Source organism: Eucalyptus grandis, chromosome 7 (genome assembly GCF_016545825.1).
Source record: "Eucalyptus grandis isolate ANBG69807.140 chromosome 7, ASM1654582v1, whole genome shotgun sequence".
Taxonomy (NCBI): Eukaryota; Viridiplantae; Streptophyta; class Magnoliopsida; order Myrtales; family Myrtaceae; genus Eucalyptus; species Eucalyptus grandis.
The window spans coordinates 32,257,891-32,274,776 of NC_052618.1; the positions used below are offsets into that span (position 1 = coordinate 32,257,891).

General features: G+C 37.1%; 2 protein-coding genes across 2 annotated transcripts; one reads left to right on the plus strand and one right to left on the minus strand.

Annotated features, from left to right (window-relative positions):
* Positions 1-3,143: 3,143 nt before the first annotated feature.
* Positions 3,144-5,191, minus strand: LOC120296082 (putative pentatricopeptide repeat-containing protein At3g18840). The gene is made up of 4 exons (XM_039317735.1): positions 4,582-5,191; positions 4,087-4,260; positions 3,519-3,985; positions 3,144-3,401 (listed from the first exon to the last, which is right to left on the minus strand). The coding sequence occupies exons 1-4, from the start codon at positions 5,189-5,191 to the stop codon at positions 3,144-3,146; spliced, it is 1,509 nt and encodes a 502-aa protein (XP_039173669.1).
* A 7,401-nt stretch (positions 5,192-12,592) lies between these two features.
* LOC120296083 (rust resistance kinase Lr10-like) lies at positions 12,593-14,102 on the plus strand. Its single transcript, XM_039317736.1, has 2 exons — positions 12,593-13,310; positions 13,891-14,102. Exons 1-2 carry the CDS (start codon positions 12,593-12,595, stop codon positions 14,100-14,102), a joined length of 930 nt encoding a protein of 309 aa, XP_039173670.1.
* The last annotated feature ends 2,784 nt before the right edge of the window (positions 14,103-16,886 follow it).

Here is a 16,886-nt window from a genome sequence, read left to right on the forward strand (position 1 = left end):
GTTGGAATGGGTAGAAAGGAAGACAAGCAGAATTTGTATTTGTTTGTTGTGACCCGAGTGAATGAAAAGTGTCCCAAAAATAATATTCCTCACAACTCTCCCCCTGAATGGTATTTTTGGAGTGAAATGGCTGGTGCTCAAAGAAGGTAACATCCATGGTGGTATAAAAATGCTTTGTTTGTGGGCTATAACACTTATATCCACTTTGATTTGGAGCGTATCCTAGAAACACACATTTGAGGGACTTAGGATCTAGCTTGCTACGATGTTGTTGATTTATATGAACAAACGCTGTGCAACCGAATACTTTGAGTGGGATATGTGAGGCAAACAAAATATGTGGGTAGCTACAAAGTAGACTCTGAAATGGTGTTTGGAAATCTAGGACACGGGAAGGCATACGATTGATGAGATATGTGGCTGTCAACACTGCTTATCCCCAAAAATATTTAGGAACATGGGTGGTTAACATAAGAGAACGAGTGACTTCCAAAAGATGTCTATTTTTCCTCTCCACTACTCCATTTTGTTATGGAGTGTCTACACAAGAGCTAATATGTATGATACCATGGCTGTTTAGATATGACCCAAGCTGTGAGTGAAAGTATTCTCTCTCGTTATCTGTTTTGAATACTTGGATTTTTGTGCTGAATTGGGTTTGGATCATTAGGTTGAAGGTTTGAAAAATTTGGCCAATATCTGATTTTTCTTTCATTAGGAAGAGCCAAGTGAGTCTTGTATGATCATCAATGAAAGTAACAAACCACCTAGAACCAGAAATGTTATTGACACGAGAAGGCCCCCAAATATTGCTATGAATCATGTGAAATGGATGAGAAGACTTATAAGGTTGCAAATGATATGAACTGCGAGTATGTTTGGATAATTGACACACCTCACATTGAAGTTTTATTGAATCTTTATTGAACAACGAAGGTAACAACCTTTTTAAGTATGAGAAATTTGGATGACCTAACCTATAGTGCCACAATCTTATGTCACTCTCTTCTTTAGCACGAGATGCTACACATGACAGCTTCTTGTTTTTCCATTCTGAGGCATTAACTCGCAGAAGATAGAGACCCGCATCCATCTTAGCACTGCCAATCGTCATCCCCGAATTCAAAACTTGAAATTCACATGAGTGTGGGAAAAATTTAGTAATGCAGCCTAAATCTTTGGTTAATTTGCTGATGGAGATAAGATTATAGCTGAGTTTGGGAATAAATAATACTGAATTCAGTGTTATATCTTTTGAAATAACCACTGATCCAACACCAGCCACCTTTGAGCAAGAACCATCAGCAATTCAAACACTAGTGCCATTTTGACATGGATTGTACTCGTTGAACACCGTGATATCTCCTGTCATGTGGTCGGATGCTCCTGAGTCTACAACCCAAGAGGTGATCTTCTCCTATTTAGCACTAAAGGCATTTAGAAAATTAACTCGTTGCGCTATCGTTGATGTACTAACCCCTTCTGGATGGATTGCCTTCTGAACTGATTCTTGTAGCAACTTTTTTAGCATCTCCAGTTGCTCTTTGTTGAAGGGACTTGAATCTACCGAAGCGATTGTTTCAGTTTGGACTACGTTGCTTCTGCTCTCTCGATTTTGAGTAGGATGTGAGGCTGATGGCTTCCAATCATCTGGCCGACCATGAATTTTCCAGCATGTGTCTTTTGTGTGACCCGTTCGTTTGCAATGATCACACCATGGACGACCACCCCTTTGCTGGTTGTTGTTGTTTGATTGACTGCCTCGACTGTAGGATGGTTGAGATCCTCGAGCTATTAGAGCAGAATTTGCTGGATTGGTCTGGTTGTTTGAAGAACCAAGCATCACCTTTCGCCGAGTCTCTTCTCTCCTGACCTCAGCAAAAACTTCTCGTACACTAGGTAGGGTTTTATGCTCAGAATTCGTCCACGTACCTCATCAAGCTCTTGATTTAGGCCTAACAAAAATTTGTAGATGCGTTCTCGATCTTGAATCTGCTTGTACCGATGGCTATCTTCAGGACAACTCCACATCATATCTTCCAGCATGTCAAGTTGCTGCCAATGACGTATGAGTTGGTTAAAATAATCAGTGACAGAAGATTCCCCTTGCCTTAGATCATGAAGAATGCCCTTGATCTCGAATATGGCTGAGGTGTTGTCTTTGTTTGAATAGGTTTCATGAACAGCATCCCAAATCTCCTTTGCTGTCTTGTAGTACATGAAATTCTCCCCAGTTTCATTTGTCATTGAATTCAGCAGCCAGCACATCACCATGTTATTTTCCGCCTTCCATGTTCGATAATTTGGGCTCATCTCCTCAGGTTGTACGGCAGCTCTAGTTAGGTAATCTTCTTTACCTTTTCCGCAAACCAAAATCATGACAAAATGGGACCATTGATTGAAGTTGTGATCGGTAAGTTTATGACCGGTGATGAGAAGAGTTCCACCTTCGGATATATTGATAGGTTGGGTAATGTGAGGAGAGTTCTGAGCTCTAGGATATGAGGTTTCACTCTCAACCTTGCTTGCCATGGCAGCTCTAGGGTATTTTGTCATGGTGGAAACTCTCAGAAATAAGGTAGAAGAGAATGGTCCAGATCGTGCTCTAATACCATGAAGAAATTCAAGAGAAATTGCTCTGAGTTTTTTTATTCTCCAGAGAATGAATATTTACATGAGGCATCTCACCTTTTTATAGCTGCTACACCACCTAAAACGTAATAAACAAATTCCTAAAAGCTAACAAACAAATCTAGAAAAATAAAAACTGGAAAATCTAGAAAATCTTGAAGATCTGGAAAATCTGGAAAATCTGGAAACAAAATAACCAGCAAATCTGATTCTGATTTTCAACAGAAACCCATACAATGCATGGGCTATCAGCCAGTTTTAATAGTATTTAGATGAGGGCAACAGCCCCCACCATTCTACAGTTGAATTCATTGCTGTGTATTAATCTGAATAATGAACACCTATTATCTAGTAAAGAGAAATATCAATCGCATCATGATGCAGAGAGGGACAACGTCTAATTCAAATTAAATCTAGTCCGTGTTTCCATACCTCATCCTCTTTTAAATATATATGCTCTTGAAAGCAGCCATAGATCTTCCTGTACGAAGCATTTGAATTCATCTGTCCCCTTATGTTGATGTTAAAGTTGTAACCTTTCCAACATTTGAATTGGGTGGTGCACGTAAATCTGCAGATAGGAACTCCAAGATTGAATAGATAATCTCTGCTTTTGAATGTGATGTATCGCCAGAGGTAAATGCATGAATTCCATTTTCAAGATACACCCAACTGCAGCCAGCAAGCTTCTTGGTTTCCTTCCCTCTCATTTTCTCTCTTATCTTGCACATCTCCGCCCAATTTTCCTCAGCTGCAAATACATTTGCCAGCTGCACATACCGAGATCCATTATCTTCCTCAATAACCAATCACTGCTCTGCTGCTTCTCTTGCAAGACTGAGGTTCCTATATATCTTACAGGCATTCAAAAAAGCCCCCAAAATCACAAGATCCGAATTCCTGGGAATTTTCTTCATGATATCCATTGCCTTTTCTGGTTGATTTGCCCTTGCATACACATCAATCGTACAGGCATAGTGATCCGTTTCAGGCACAATTTTGTAATCTTCTACCACGGACTTGAAATACTTTTCCCCCATTTCGACTAACCCACTATGACGGCAAGCAGATAGAAGCGCAATAAAGGCGACCTCATCAGGTTTCAATCCTCTCTCCAACATGTCTTTATACAGCTTCATAGCTTGATCTTCGTGCCCTTGATTTGCATAACCGGAAATCACAATATTGTAGAGAATCAAGTCTCTTTCCGTGAGTTTTTGAGATATCTTTCCTGCATATTCAGTACTGCCAGACTTAAAGTACATGTCGATCGTGGCACTAATCAGCTTCTCCTCCATTTCCATCCCTTTTCTCAGTGAGTAAGCATGAATTTGTGTTCCCGGATCCAGGGCCCCTGCAATGCACAGGCACCTAGCAAGCAGATGATTGTGGGTGCATCAAAAGAAATGTTTGCATTCCCTCCATATTCATTCACCAGTTCAAATACAGCTTCACATTGCTGTGCTTTGACATAACCAGTAAACAAAGCAGTCCACACGGTAGAATTCTTTTCATTCAGAGAATCAAAAAGCCTCCGTGCTTCAGACATGTTACCTTGAGATGAATGACCCACGATCATAGAAGTTGTCAAAAAGGAGTTCTCGCACTCAATCGTTGCATAAATTAAGTCTGCATATTCATATTTCCACACTTGCAATAAACATCCACCAAGGCACTTTTAACAAAGAGATTTGATATCACTCCTTCTCTCAAAACCCAAGCATGAATCTCCTTTCCAAGCTTTGAATTCCGCATGCTGGAGCAAGCATTCAGAACACTAGCGAATGTGTGCTCATTCCACCCAAATCCACTGTCCCTCATTTTCATAAAGAAATTCAAGGACTCCTCCTCAAAACCGTTCTGTGCATAGCCAGAAATCAAAGTATTCCAAGACACTATCATTTAACTCGGGCAATCTCTGGAACAGATCTAAAGCCACTTCTATCTTACCTTCTCTACAACAAGCTGCCATCATTGTATTCTTGGAAACCAAATCGACCTCCGCTTTTGATTCACAGAACACTCTGTATGCTTCTCCGAAACTCCCGCATTTAGAGTACATGTCAATTAAGGAGCTCATGACATACTTATCCGTATCATTCCCCGTCCTCACCATATAAGCATGCAACTGTGTCCCATAATACTGCACACGTAACTTTGCCACCAAGTTTAGCATCGCCGTCAAAGTAAACTCGTCAAACTTAAGACGATCACGCATCAACTGCATCTTGTCAAACCATTTGAGCGCATCACTTTCACGTCCTTCGACGGTCACGTAACCGGTCAGCATCGAATTATAAGTTACCAAATCCCTGTCAGTGGCGGAGTCGAACAACGCCCTGGCTCGGGTCAAGTCCCGAGCTTTTACGTAAGCCGAAATCAGGGCGTTCGAGGAGTACACGTTCCGGTGGGGCATTTCGTCGAACAGCTTGTGGGCTTCTCGCAAGAGGCCATTCTGGGAGTAGAGGCGGATAAGCTGGTTGAACAGGAAAGTGCTGGGGACGAAGCCGGACTTAACTGCTCTCGCCTGGTAGGCCAGACCATCTTTCAAGGACCTCATTTACATGTTTGTGTCAGATGTTACATGGGACCGGACGAGAAGAAGGAACCCATCTCTGCTCAAACGACCCTCGATACTTCCAGCTTCTAAGACGATAACAAAAGACTCGGGCTCGTGACAGAGAACAGATTTCGGTGACGAGAGAGAGAATCAGTGTCAGTGTCAGCAGCCAAATCCTGGGCTGGCAGAAGTTGGTAATTTTGAATATTGCTTTTGCCAGTTTATCATGTCCTTAAAAGACTGTTAATATCTCCTATTCTTCATTTTGCAATCTTTTAAAGTTCTCATTTTTTTTTCCTCTTAATTTTCACTTCAAAATGATTCTTTTCGAAGGTCTCACATTATTCTTCGACCCAGAAAAAGAAAAGTTCTCACTTTAATGCAATATTCTTTATTCATCTCTTTTTTGAATCTCGATTATAATTTCTAATTAAATGTAAGAAACAAGTAAAATGCAGGTTTAATTGAGATAATATTTCCTTTATGATATCTTTTAATAACTTATTTGAATTTGAAGGCAATTGGTATTTAACGCAAATCTGAAGGGCATTTTACAGCAAAATAGCCTTAAATATCCTCTGCATGACATGTATAGCTAGAAATTTAATAAGAGTTAGACGACATAACATAATAAGTTTTTGATGTGGTAAAATACAATCTTCACAATTTTAGGTTTAATGTGTATCAATCCATGGTTCGAAAATTAAAAAGGAAATTTTAAAAATAAATCTTGCAAGTAAGATATAGTATGTTGGGGTCTTTTCAACGAGTGCTCCCACGTGTCACAAACACAACACTCATTTCGTGCGTTAATGCGTTATTTTATGTGATTAGGCTTTTAGCCGTGTCACTCATGCTCTCGCCCATATTTCCTGCCCCTTTTCTCGTGTTTCACTCTTTCACAAGACCTCCAAGTCCACACAAACTTTGCATGGCTAATGACTCAAGTACCTCACACGCTCACCCAAGACAAAGATGCTTCCCTTGTTAAGAGATTCGAGTATTTGAAGGATAATTACAAATGTCCAGTAATCATTCAACTATGCCCCAAACTAGTCCAAAAGTTAGTCAAAATGGTTGTTCATTAATAAATATTGACTCTAAAAGCAAATGTGCACATCTCTTTGCTGAGATAGAACGAGATTCATCTTCTATTCTCTCTAATCATGTGCCACAACCAATGAAGAGCGGCTCTTTAGTTCAGTCTCAATTTGAAGTTTCCACATCCCATTGTTACATGTTCAAAGGTCGGGATCTTGAAGCCAAACCCTAGATATGCTAATATCGCAATTTCATCTCTCTCTCCCGAGCCATGTGCTGTCCATTTAGCCTTAAAACACATTGATTGGACAGCCACCATGCTTTGAGGAACTCCACAAAACATGGGAATTTGCTGTGCGTTAGATGTAATTGGGTTTACCTTGTCAACCCTTGATGAATAAATTGTTGAATGTAATAAATAATTTAAGAACAAAATTAATCTATACTAAAAACATTAATCCTATATTTGTTACATGTTTTAATTTGATGATTCACTTGACAAGTAATTGACTATTAAATTTAAAATTTAAAAATAAGAAAATAAAATCAACATTCCATCATCAAATTAACAAAAGTTTCAAAAGGCTGTCATCAAGGAAAGATTTGACTTCCTAGAAACTTTAAGTTTATTTTAGACCCCAAAAGTTTTGTAAAAATAACTCAAACAAACCACAATTTTCATTGTCTTCCTAGAAACTTTAAGTCATTTGCATTGTCCTATTTGTTTCTACTATTCAGAATTGGGAAATTTACCAAGTAGATGTCAAGAATGCCTTCTTACATGGTGATCTCGATGTTCCTATTTATATGAAACAATTTCTAGGTTTCTCTGATTCATCTTGTCATGACTATGTCTGCTTAATAAGTCCAATTTTTTGTTCAATTTATCATAAATCATTTTATACAAAAAGTATAGTTGCTGTTTTTAGCATTCTTAGTAAATGTCATAGATTTGACCCCCCCCTAAAAAAAAGTGTCACTAAGGACCCACTAACTTTGTTTGACCATTTTTACCTAAATGCACGTTACTAGGATTACAATTACATCTAAACAATTTACATATAATAAAGGCTATATTCAATCTAGTGCAATGCATAGTGTACATAGGACTTCCAATTGTACTAGTATAATCTAATTGTACTAAAGGTCGCCCAATATTTTCCATCAATTGAATTGATACATCATATGATACATTTGACTCTTTAATTTCCAAATGTTCATATTTTTGAATATTTTTCTTCACATAGTAGCCTTGACTTAAAGCATAACCCCCACTATGTTTGATCACTTTGATACCTAAAATTGTATCAATATATATAGTTTTTAACTTCAGTACCAACAATCAACATATCATCTATATATAAGCAGATTATAAATTCATACTCTTAGGTACACCTTGAATAAATGCACTTATTAGCACTGTTATGCTTAAATCCATATGATATACCATTGAATCTATTTTCTCATGCCATTGTTTCAATGTTTGTTTTTGTCTATGCTCACATTGCCATTCTCAACAAATTGCACCTTATTTGTAACTTCTTTACATAATTAACCTCATGATCCTAAGAACCTTCCTCAATTAGAATGATTTTTTTTAAAAATCAAAATAACAACAATTAGGTTCTCAATTGTGTGGGAAAGTTTAATAATCATTTTAAGTTGAAGGCAATTTTGAAATAATTGTAGTAACTTGAAGAGGTTTAGAAACTTCAAACATAAGGTCTTTGAGTTTGGCAACATATATATGAAGTTCCTCCATTTGTTTAGAGACATATTTTCCATTAATCATGATAAATTCAAAATATTTAGTAATTCTATCCGTAGTTTATTTGTCAGTATTGTATTTAGTCTCCAAGGCAGGCAAATGCTACTAGGATTTGTGTAAGATCAAAATTTCATTTAGACAATCTTACAAAGTATTAAGAATTCTTCCTCGACACCTCCTTTCATCATCAATTGATTCTTTCAAAATGGTGCATCTTTGGAAGCCATTGCTTCACCGAACATTCTTGGATCTCTATCCAAATGAATTACCATGGACAGTTTACTCACAACATTTTCGTTATCTCCTTATACCGAGAGAGTTACAAAGTCAGAATTGAAATCTATTGTTTTCTTCATTCTTTGACTTCTCTTTGGCTCACTTGGAAAATTAAATAGTTTTCTTTTTCTTGATGAAGAATTACGTGCGTCAATTGTTGTTTGTGAATATGCTAAGGTATCCTTTGAATGTTTAAGAAATTTGTGTTCAAGAAATTCAGCATCTCTTGATTTCACAATAATATTAGATTCAACATCCAATAAGTGATAAACTTTAGAATTTTAGTACATCCAATAAACACACTTCTTAATGTCCTTGGTCATAATTTGATTCGCTTAGAATATACAAAGCATATCCATACTTTAAAGATCCAAGGATAAGTTCATTTCATAATTTGTTCTAAAACTTATCCATAATTTAAAGTAAGGATAAGTGCATTTAAAGTCCTAAAACTTGTCATGAAAGTACAATTTAGTCCTAAAAATTTCAAAAAATACAATCAAGTCCTAAAATTTGTCACAAAAGTGAAGTTGAGTCCTAAAACTCTTTAAAAGTGCAATCAACTCAAACATTTGTCAAGTTGGTGTAATCAAGTTCTAAAACTTGTTAACATTTTTCATTTGTCAAGTTGAATGGAAAAATGGAAAGACTTGATTGCACAAACTTCATAAGTTTTAGGACTCAATTGCACTTTTTAAAAGTTTTAGGACTCAATTGCACTTTTTAAAATTTTTATGACTCAATTGCACTTTTTAAAAGTTTTAGGACTCAAATACACATTTGTAATAAGTTTTTAGGACTTAATTGTATTTTTTGAAAGTTTTGGAATTCAATTACACTTTCATAATAAGTTTTAGGATTTTATGTATATTTATCCCTTTAAATTATTAAATGCCGGTACCTTTCTTTTCTATAATTCACATGGAGGTATCTTAAATTTTCTTAATGGAATTTTGTTGTGAATGTGACATGCAATAAGAAGTGCTTCTCCCCATAAATTTATTGGCAATTTCGCTTGTAAGATCATGGAATTAACCATATTTACCAAAATTTGATTCTTTCTTTCTGCCAATCTATTTTGTCGTGGTGTATAATGCACACTTGCTTGATGCATATGCCAATTTTCTTCACAAAATGCCAAAAAAAAAAAAATAATGAGAATTATTCTTCTCCCATATCATTTTTCAAAACTTTGATTTTTAATTGCAGCCTCATGTATCTGGAACACATCAAAAGCTTTTGATTTCATAAGATATACATGAGTATATCTAAAGTAATAAAAAATAATGTAATAACATAACAATTTCCATCTTTAGATCTTTCTACCTTTGAGAATAATTTCTTAGTCATCTTTGCTTGTGAACATATTTCGCATTCCTTTTTATCTGGATTATGACATAATATCATGCCACTTTTTTTTCACAAATTTCAAAGTAGTTAAGCAACATGAGATAATCTATTATGCCACAAGGAAGATGACTCGATCATATAAATAGAAACAAAAGTCTCAATAATACTTGTCTATCAAGATTCCGAGCGCTCAATGCAACCACCATCTCCATGTTCATGAAAACAATAATACCTTAAGATTGTTGAGAAAATTTGATTATTGATGAAGATAGAGCAATAGTTGATAATGCTTTGATGGGTGATGATGATCACTATCCATGATGTATTATTTGCCTTCACTATTATTGCCAATGGGTTTAGAAGAAATAGACCTCTAGGATATAAATAAAATCTACAGAGAAACGAGTTTAACAATTACTTAATTTTTCTCTTGGAATTTCACCTTGAATGTATTATCAAAGTTGTGTGTGAAAAGAGAAGAAGAGAGAGTTACAAAGAAGCTATTGTTTGAAAAGTTGTGATGAACAATAAATGATTTAGTACTATGAACAGTTTTAAGGTTTCGTTTGTTTTTCGAAAAATGAATAATTCGAATTTTTTTTTTTAAAATGATCGATTATATCTCTTACAAATATGAATAAGAGAAAAATATTTTAATTGTCAACGGAATTATTTAGATATAAATTATTATCGATAATAAAAATATTTTTTATTAGCTAATTATTTTAAGCGACACAAGATATTATTTTTACGAAAATATTTTTAAAATATTATTTTTAGTGAAACAAATGTTTCTTAAGACGCATGATTGTGCATAGAAAGGAAGTGACTGATTATGAGAGAGAAAGTGGACTTGCTTGTGGATGGGGTCGGGATCGACCCAAAAATTACGTCGAGAGAGTTGACGAAAAGTCAAATGGGAAAAATCATCTCTAATTTTTTTATGGGTGTAAATGATCTGGAAAAATCATCTCTAATTTCCTAGATGCACTGCGTTGGCCGGCTGGGTACTCCCCCTTTGAGGGCGCTGGACTTCTTTAATTTGTTGAATTGCGTGCATTTGTTGGGTTGACTGACTTGTGCTTTTTGTACGGGGCAAGGCCACTCCAAAGTCAAGGATAATCCCAGCTACTCCCGATCTTTATAAATTGTGCCTCCTCCGCACACAAAAAGCAATTCCTCACTAATTTCTCTTTGCCCAAAGAAAATAGAGACATGATTGATGCTCTTAGCTTCATGAATACCTACCAAGTGTTGTTACTCGTTCTTGTTCTATTGCAACTACTGACTAGCACTGTAAAGCCGAGTAATCAGCTGTGCGTCGCTTCTTGTGGTGACGTTCACAATATAAGTTACCCATTTCGACTGAAGAGTGATCTAAAGGAATGTGGTTTATCAAAATACGAGCCGGCTTGTGAAGGGGATCGCACTGTTGCATACTTTGGTGTTAGTAGATACTATGTGCAGTATATCGATTATTCCATTAGCCAAATCAGATTGGTAGATGATGGGATTCACAAGGGCAATTGCTCATCTCTCCCCCATCATTGACTGATAGGTGGTGATCGGCCCTTCTATGGACTATACTCCAAGATATTCGGTAGTCTAGTCATTGTGAGCTGCTCAAACCCGGTTAGTTCTTCATTCTACATCGCTATTAATCCATCATTCTTCCAACACATCATCGAGTTGGAAGTTGTATGCTTTGGCCAATCCAAAAGCATTAGATGTTGGGGACTTTTGCACAATTCGCAGCGTGACCATGGTATCAAATTATTTTGTGAATAATGAGCAGATAAATAGTAGCCTCTACAACTATGAACTAATCCATAACATCATGGCCAATGGATTTGTCCTCCCCTTTCCTTTACTTGCTGAAGGGACCTTGTCGGCATCCTGATTCTCTATTGTGTCCTTGATTTACGAAGCATTCTTTTGGGTCACTCTTGAACAAACATCACCAAAGAAATGTTTCTTTCGCCTCTTTGATTTCGGTAGCATCTTCAGCGGTCAGGTTTGCGGATTCAAGATCCATGATGGCGGTAAGCATCAGTTGACAATGAAACTTTACCGCAATTTTGCGATTGTGCACACTCTCTTGCTATTTTCTCCTCAAAATTTGAATATATAAAAAGTATTTCAAATCCAAGAAAATCTTGATGAAGTATACATGTTAGTATAGGTCAATATCTGTGTATTTGAAAGATTTCAGGAGCTTTGTGTTACATATGGGAATCAAATGGTGGGAGTTGCAAAATTGGCCAAAAAAAAAAGAAAAGAAGTGGTAGTAGAAGTCACCACGAACAGACCCATCATCTACTGCACACATAACTGAGTTTAGGTTATACTCCCATTCCACTAACGATAAAATTCCCGTTGTAGAAAAAAAAGGGGGTCAACTGTTCGAGCAGCCACATGACTAGATGTTTGTCGGCATAGATTTTAGATTTTCCTGTTTTCTTAGTTAGTCACTTAACAAGTACTCTAAGAAACACTTGTACTAGCAAATTCCTTAAAAAAAATGCATTTACCTATTCATGGAGAAACACGATTATCAATTAAAAATGAAAATCGCATTTTCTCTGTCTTTGTTGACTGCTAAGAAAGCAAAAGGAATTTCTTGTATCGTTGATCATTTATGTGAAACAAAGCTTATTATTTCTTGTGAATGCACGCATTCCACTTCTCATATTCTTGTAGACAGAACTTAACTTGCACAATGTAGTTAGCTATTACTCTGTTTCCTCGAGAGTTTTATTTTCAAACTTCTTTTCCTTCAAATCCTTTTTAAATTATTCATTCCTTTTACAGGTCCCCTATATGAAATGACCATTATGATAATTGTAGACTTTATATCTCTACTAGGTAAGCCACAATGATTTGTTCTTAAAATAATTAAAAAACCGTATTCTAACCTATTAGAATTTCTTTCAGTGCATTTTTGTGTAGCAAAGTTTGTAATCGGGATGCCATTTGTCGGGATATTTCTAATCTATATCTACATAAGAAGGCACTTAGCAATAGACAAGAACGTTGAAGAATTTTTGCAGGCTCACAACAACTTTTTGCCCATAAGATACTCTTACTCGAATATTAAGAAGATCACTGCAAATTTTAAGCACAAATTAGGAGAAGGGGGATACGGTCTACGAAGCAGCAATGAAGTGGTCATCAAGATTTTGAAGCAGTCCAAGGGCAACAGTCAAGATTTTATCAATGAAGTGGCTACTATTGGAAGAATTTACCATGTCAATGTAGTGCAACTCATTGGTTTTTGCTTTGAAGGCTCGAAACAAGCTCTCGTGTATGATCTCATGTCGAATGGATCTTTGGATAAGCAAATTTTCACTGAGGAAGGTGATAAGTTTCTTGATTACAAGAAAATATATGAGATTGCTCTTGGGGTGGCAAGAGGGATTGAATATTTACATCGGGGGTATGACATACAAATACTACACTTTGATATCAAGCCTCACAATATTCTTTTGGACAAGAATTTCACTCCGAAAGTTTCTAACTTTGGACTCGCCAAACTTTATCCTGCTAATCATAGCATAGTCTCATTGACTGCTGCAAGAGGGACCTTAGGACATATGGCACCTAAGTTGTTCTATAGAAACATCGGTGGTGTATCTTATAAAGTGGACGTCTATAGCTTTGGGATGTTGCTCATGGAAATGGCAGGTAGAAGGAAGAATATAAATGCAAATGCGGAACACTCAAGCCAAATTTATTTTCCATTGTGGGTGTACGACCAAGTCAATGAAGAAAAAAGTGCAGAAATAGAAACTATAGTAGAGGAAAGAAAGGTGATAAAGAAGATGATAATAGTTGCACTTTGGTGTATACAGTTAAACCCTGACCATCGGCCTTCAATGAGCAAAGTCCTAAAAATGCTTGAAGGAGATATTGATGAACTCCAAATGCCTCCAAAACCGCTTATTTATCCACCTAATGTGCCAATTAACAACAATCAAGCTGAGATGGAGCTGGAAACATTCTCAACTTCATAAAGTACTTTGATGATTTGTACCAGTTTTCCTTTGGGAGATACCTATGATGTTTAGAGTTCTGTGCATGGTTGGATTGGAAATGTTTTGTGTGTATTTGTTACATGTCCCACAATCTAGTATCATGTTAGGAGGGACTTGAGATGGTTTAGCTCGACAGAGGTTAGTTTTGAGATTGTCTTCTTCTAGCTCTTAGGTTGATGTTGTGTTGTTGTATTTCACATGTTTTATTCTCTTGCATCCTCCTTCAAAAGGTAAACACATCGGTAAGAGGGCAAGGACAAAAATGATGGGTGAAGGTGATGGACATCGAGAATCTTTCTCCTTTGGTTCTGTTTCGGATAGTAGCGCCGTGGAGCTCATGAACTCTTTGGAGAATGATCTGGTCTCGATTCCTTCCGAGACATCTCCGAGGATTTGCTCTTTCTGGATGGTTCGATTTGAGCGGTTTTCTTTGCGTCTGTAGAAGTTGCTACGTCTGCATTTTGGGTTGGTTCCTCATTTTCCACAGCCTCTACAAACCTATTAGAATCTTCAAATTGGCCATGGTTACCGTTCTGCCAACCGAATTTTTCTCTTTCCTTTTTCAAATACTTGGTTTTGTTGTCCTTAGATTATGCCACTTGACGATATGATACATGACAAGCATATACTAAATAAAAAAATCACTCAAATAATTTTTTACTTGATAAATAAAAAGTCGCCTTTTAAGTGCATTGCCATGCATTTCTTTTTTCAATGAAGCTACTGATCAAATGTAAGAATCTACTATGAACGACTCAGCATGATCTGTTTGCATGCACAATCAGTGTACATTGCCACAAACTACCTAACTCAAGTTCAGTTTGGTCTACTCTATGTAAGAGATTGAGAGCCTCGTCACTTCAAAAGTCATTTCATAGTTCTAATCGGAACATTAGTTGGTTAGCCACAGAATTCGGAAGTGGATAAAAACGGAAAGGGATCTTTGCAGGCATCTGATTCACAGGTTGGGGGAAGTGTGCTACAGCAACCAAAAACATCACACTGGATGAAACATACAGATACCTCTCCAAGACCCCAATCTTGAATAAATGGTACCAAATCAAGGAATTTGTTCTGCTGGAAGAAGAAACTGAAACGAGTAGAGAAATGACTGAGGATATTTATTAAAACCATAAAATGTTTCAGAGAGTCTTGGATTGGAAGGATTCATCTACTAATGAAACTGATGCAGTAGCAGAAATTGAATACCGTACTTCTGTCAGTATCTCAACTCTACTTTTGGAGTAAATACTTTAAACCACCAACCCAAATGGAAGCCCAAAAACAAAACAAGTTGACCAACAATGAGCCGTCTCGAGTCCAATTCTGCACCGGTCCCTTGACGATCATCATGATCTCGAAGATAGCAGCAGCTTACACTGCTCCATTATAAACAACCTTCATAGCCGAGTACACCAACCTAGCATCATCTGCCAAGGAAGTGTAGGCACAATCATTCCTGGCCTCGTTACATATTAGTTCAAATCCATTTCCTCAAGAAAATAGGAATCCAGCATCATGTTTAAACTAATGAAAGGGTTTTCAATTTATTTTGACGTATCTCAGATAGCAAACTATATTGCAAAATGCACCTCTACAGTATTCTGAGCAAATTCATTAGCTTGTCTATTGACAGAAAATATCATGTTCAGAAATAACCTCTACAACTTGCACGGTCACATTCCTTGATGAGTTGCACCCGTTTCCATTACACCAATTTGTTTCTTGCCCACTCTACTGAAATTATTGAAATTGACACAACAAAAGAAGTAGAATCAAACCAAATTGATATAATATCCAAGAATGCATAAATTTCCAATTAAATCAAACGTCAAAGGTACATTCGAATCTGCCTCAACAGTGGCTTTCGCTGCTGCAATACCAACTGAGATGGCTTGTATAATGTTCAAACCTTCACATATCGATGCAAGTGTAGCACCCACCAAGCAATCACCAGCACTGGTAAGCTTCTTAACAGATGAAGGAAGGCCAGGAAGATGCAAAGCAAAGAGATGAGAGGTTCCCTCAATATGTCTGGCATCATGAAACTTATGTGAATGGCAATCAGATGAGATCAGTTTGTGGAGTTCTGAATTTATGCCAAGCCATTGGGGTTTCTCCACAAAAGCTCTTGTCAATATACATCCCTCTTTAGAGCATAGAAATACTCCTTGTGCGCCTATGGTTACGACTACAATATTTATGCCCTTCTCAAGTAAAAGAACTATTACGGGTTTTAGAATTTTGATGAGAGACTCTGGAGGACAACTCTTTTTGCCCTTATAGCTTTCGCTCAAACCATATAACTTCCCAGGAGATAGAGCATCTGCCAGTGCAAAGAGCTCATCTTCATTTGGAGATACGTAAGTTACCTGCGAAGAGCCCATTCTGTGTCAGTAGCAGATCTTCAAGATGAAGCTTTCAGAATCTAGGAACCGCTTAATGCCACTCTTAATGATGCAGCCTACATTGAAGACCGGCTCTCTCGACCAAGAAGATCGGCCCGCATTAAAGCTCGACGAAACCGAGAAGCCATAACGACATCTTGAGTCCATCCCGGAAGTTGGAAAGACACCTTGCCACGAAGACGTTATGCTTTTACTATTTCTGCTAATTTTAATGTCCTTTATTTCTCTTAGTTTTAATGTTCTGTCTTTATTTCTCCTAGTTTCAATGCTCCGTCTTTATTTCTTTGACGATATAAGCCCAATTTCTTGTAGAAGACGAATAGCTTTTGATGAATGAAAACTTTGCTTGAAGCAAGTATCGTGAACCTTGTAGAGTTCAACCCTTGAAAACCTAGAAGAGTTTCCACTTCGTCCTTGAAGAGTCGGAGCTTTTGAAATCTGCATCCTTGAAGAGTTGCAGTCATCGATCTTGAAGAATCGGTGCCCCCTCAACTTCCTTGGAGGCCTAGAAGAGCAACCAACGGAGTTTCTATCTTTTCATATTCTGTTCGTTATTTCCAACCCAATTTCGACTATCCTACAGTGCTTATTTCAGAAAACCCAAAACAGAGAAATTGTAGATCCAGAAGTCTTTGTTCATTTGGCTTTGGAATCAAGTCGATCCGATCTGTATCGACAAAGATACGACTGTTCTCCTGAGCTCGCGCGGTGCTGAAATTCCTGTTTGTCCTGTTTCCGTGTGCGAGTCACTCTCCCGATCCTATTGTTTGAGAAAGCCTACCTAGGCTTGCATCACTTAAACTATGCCCATGTGAGCT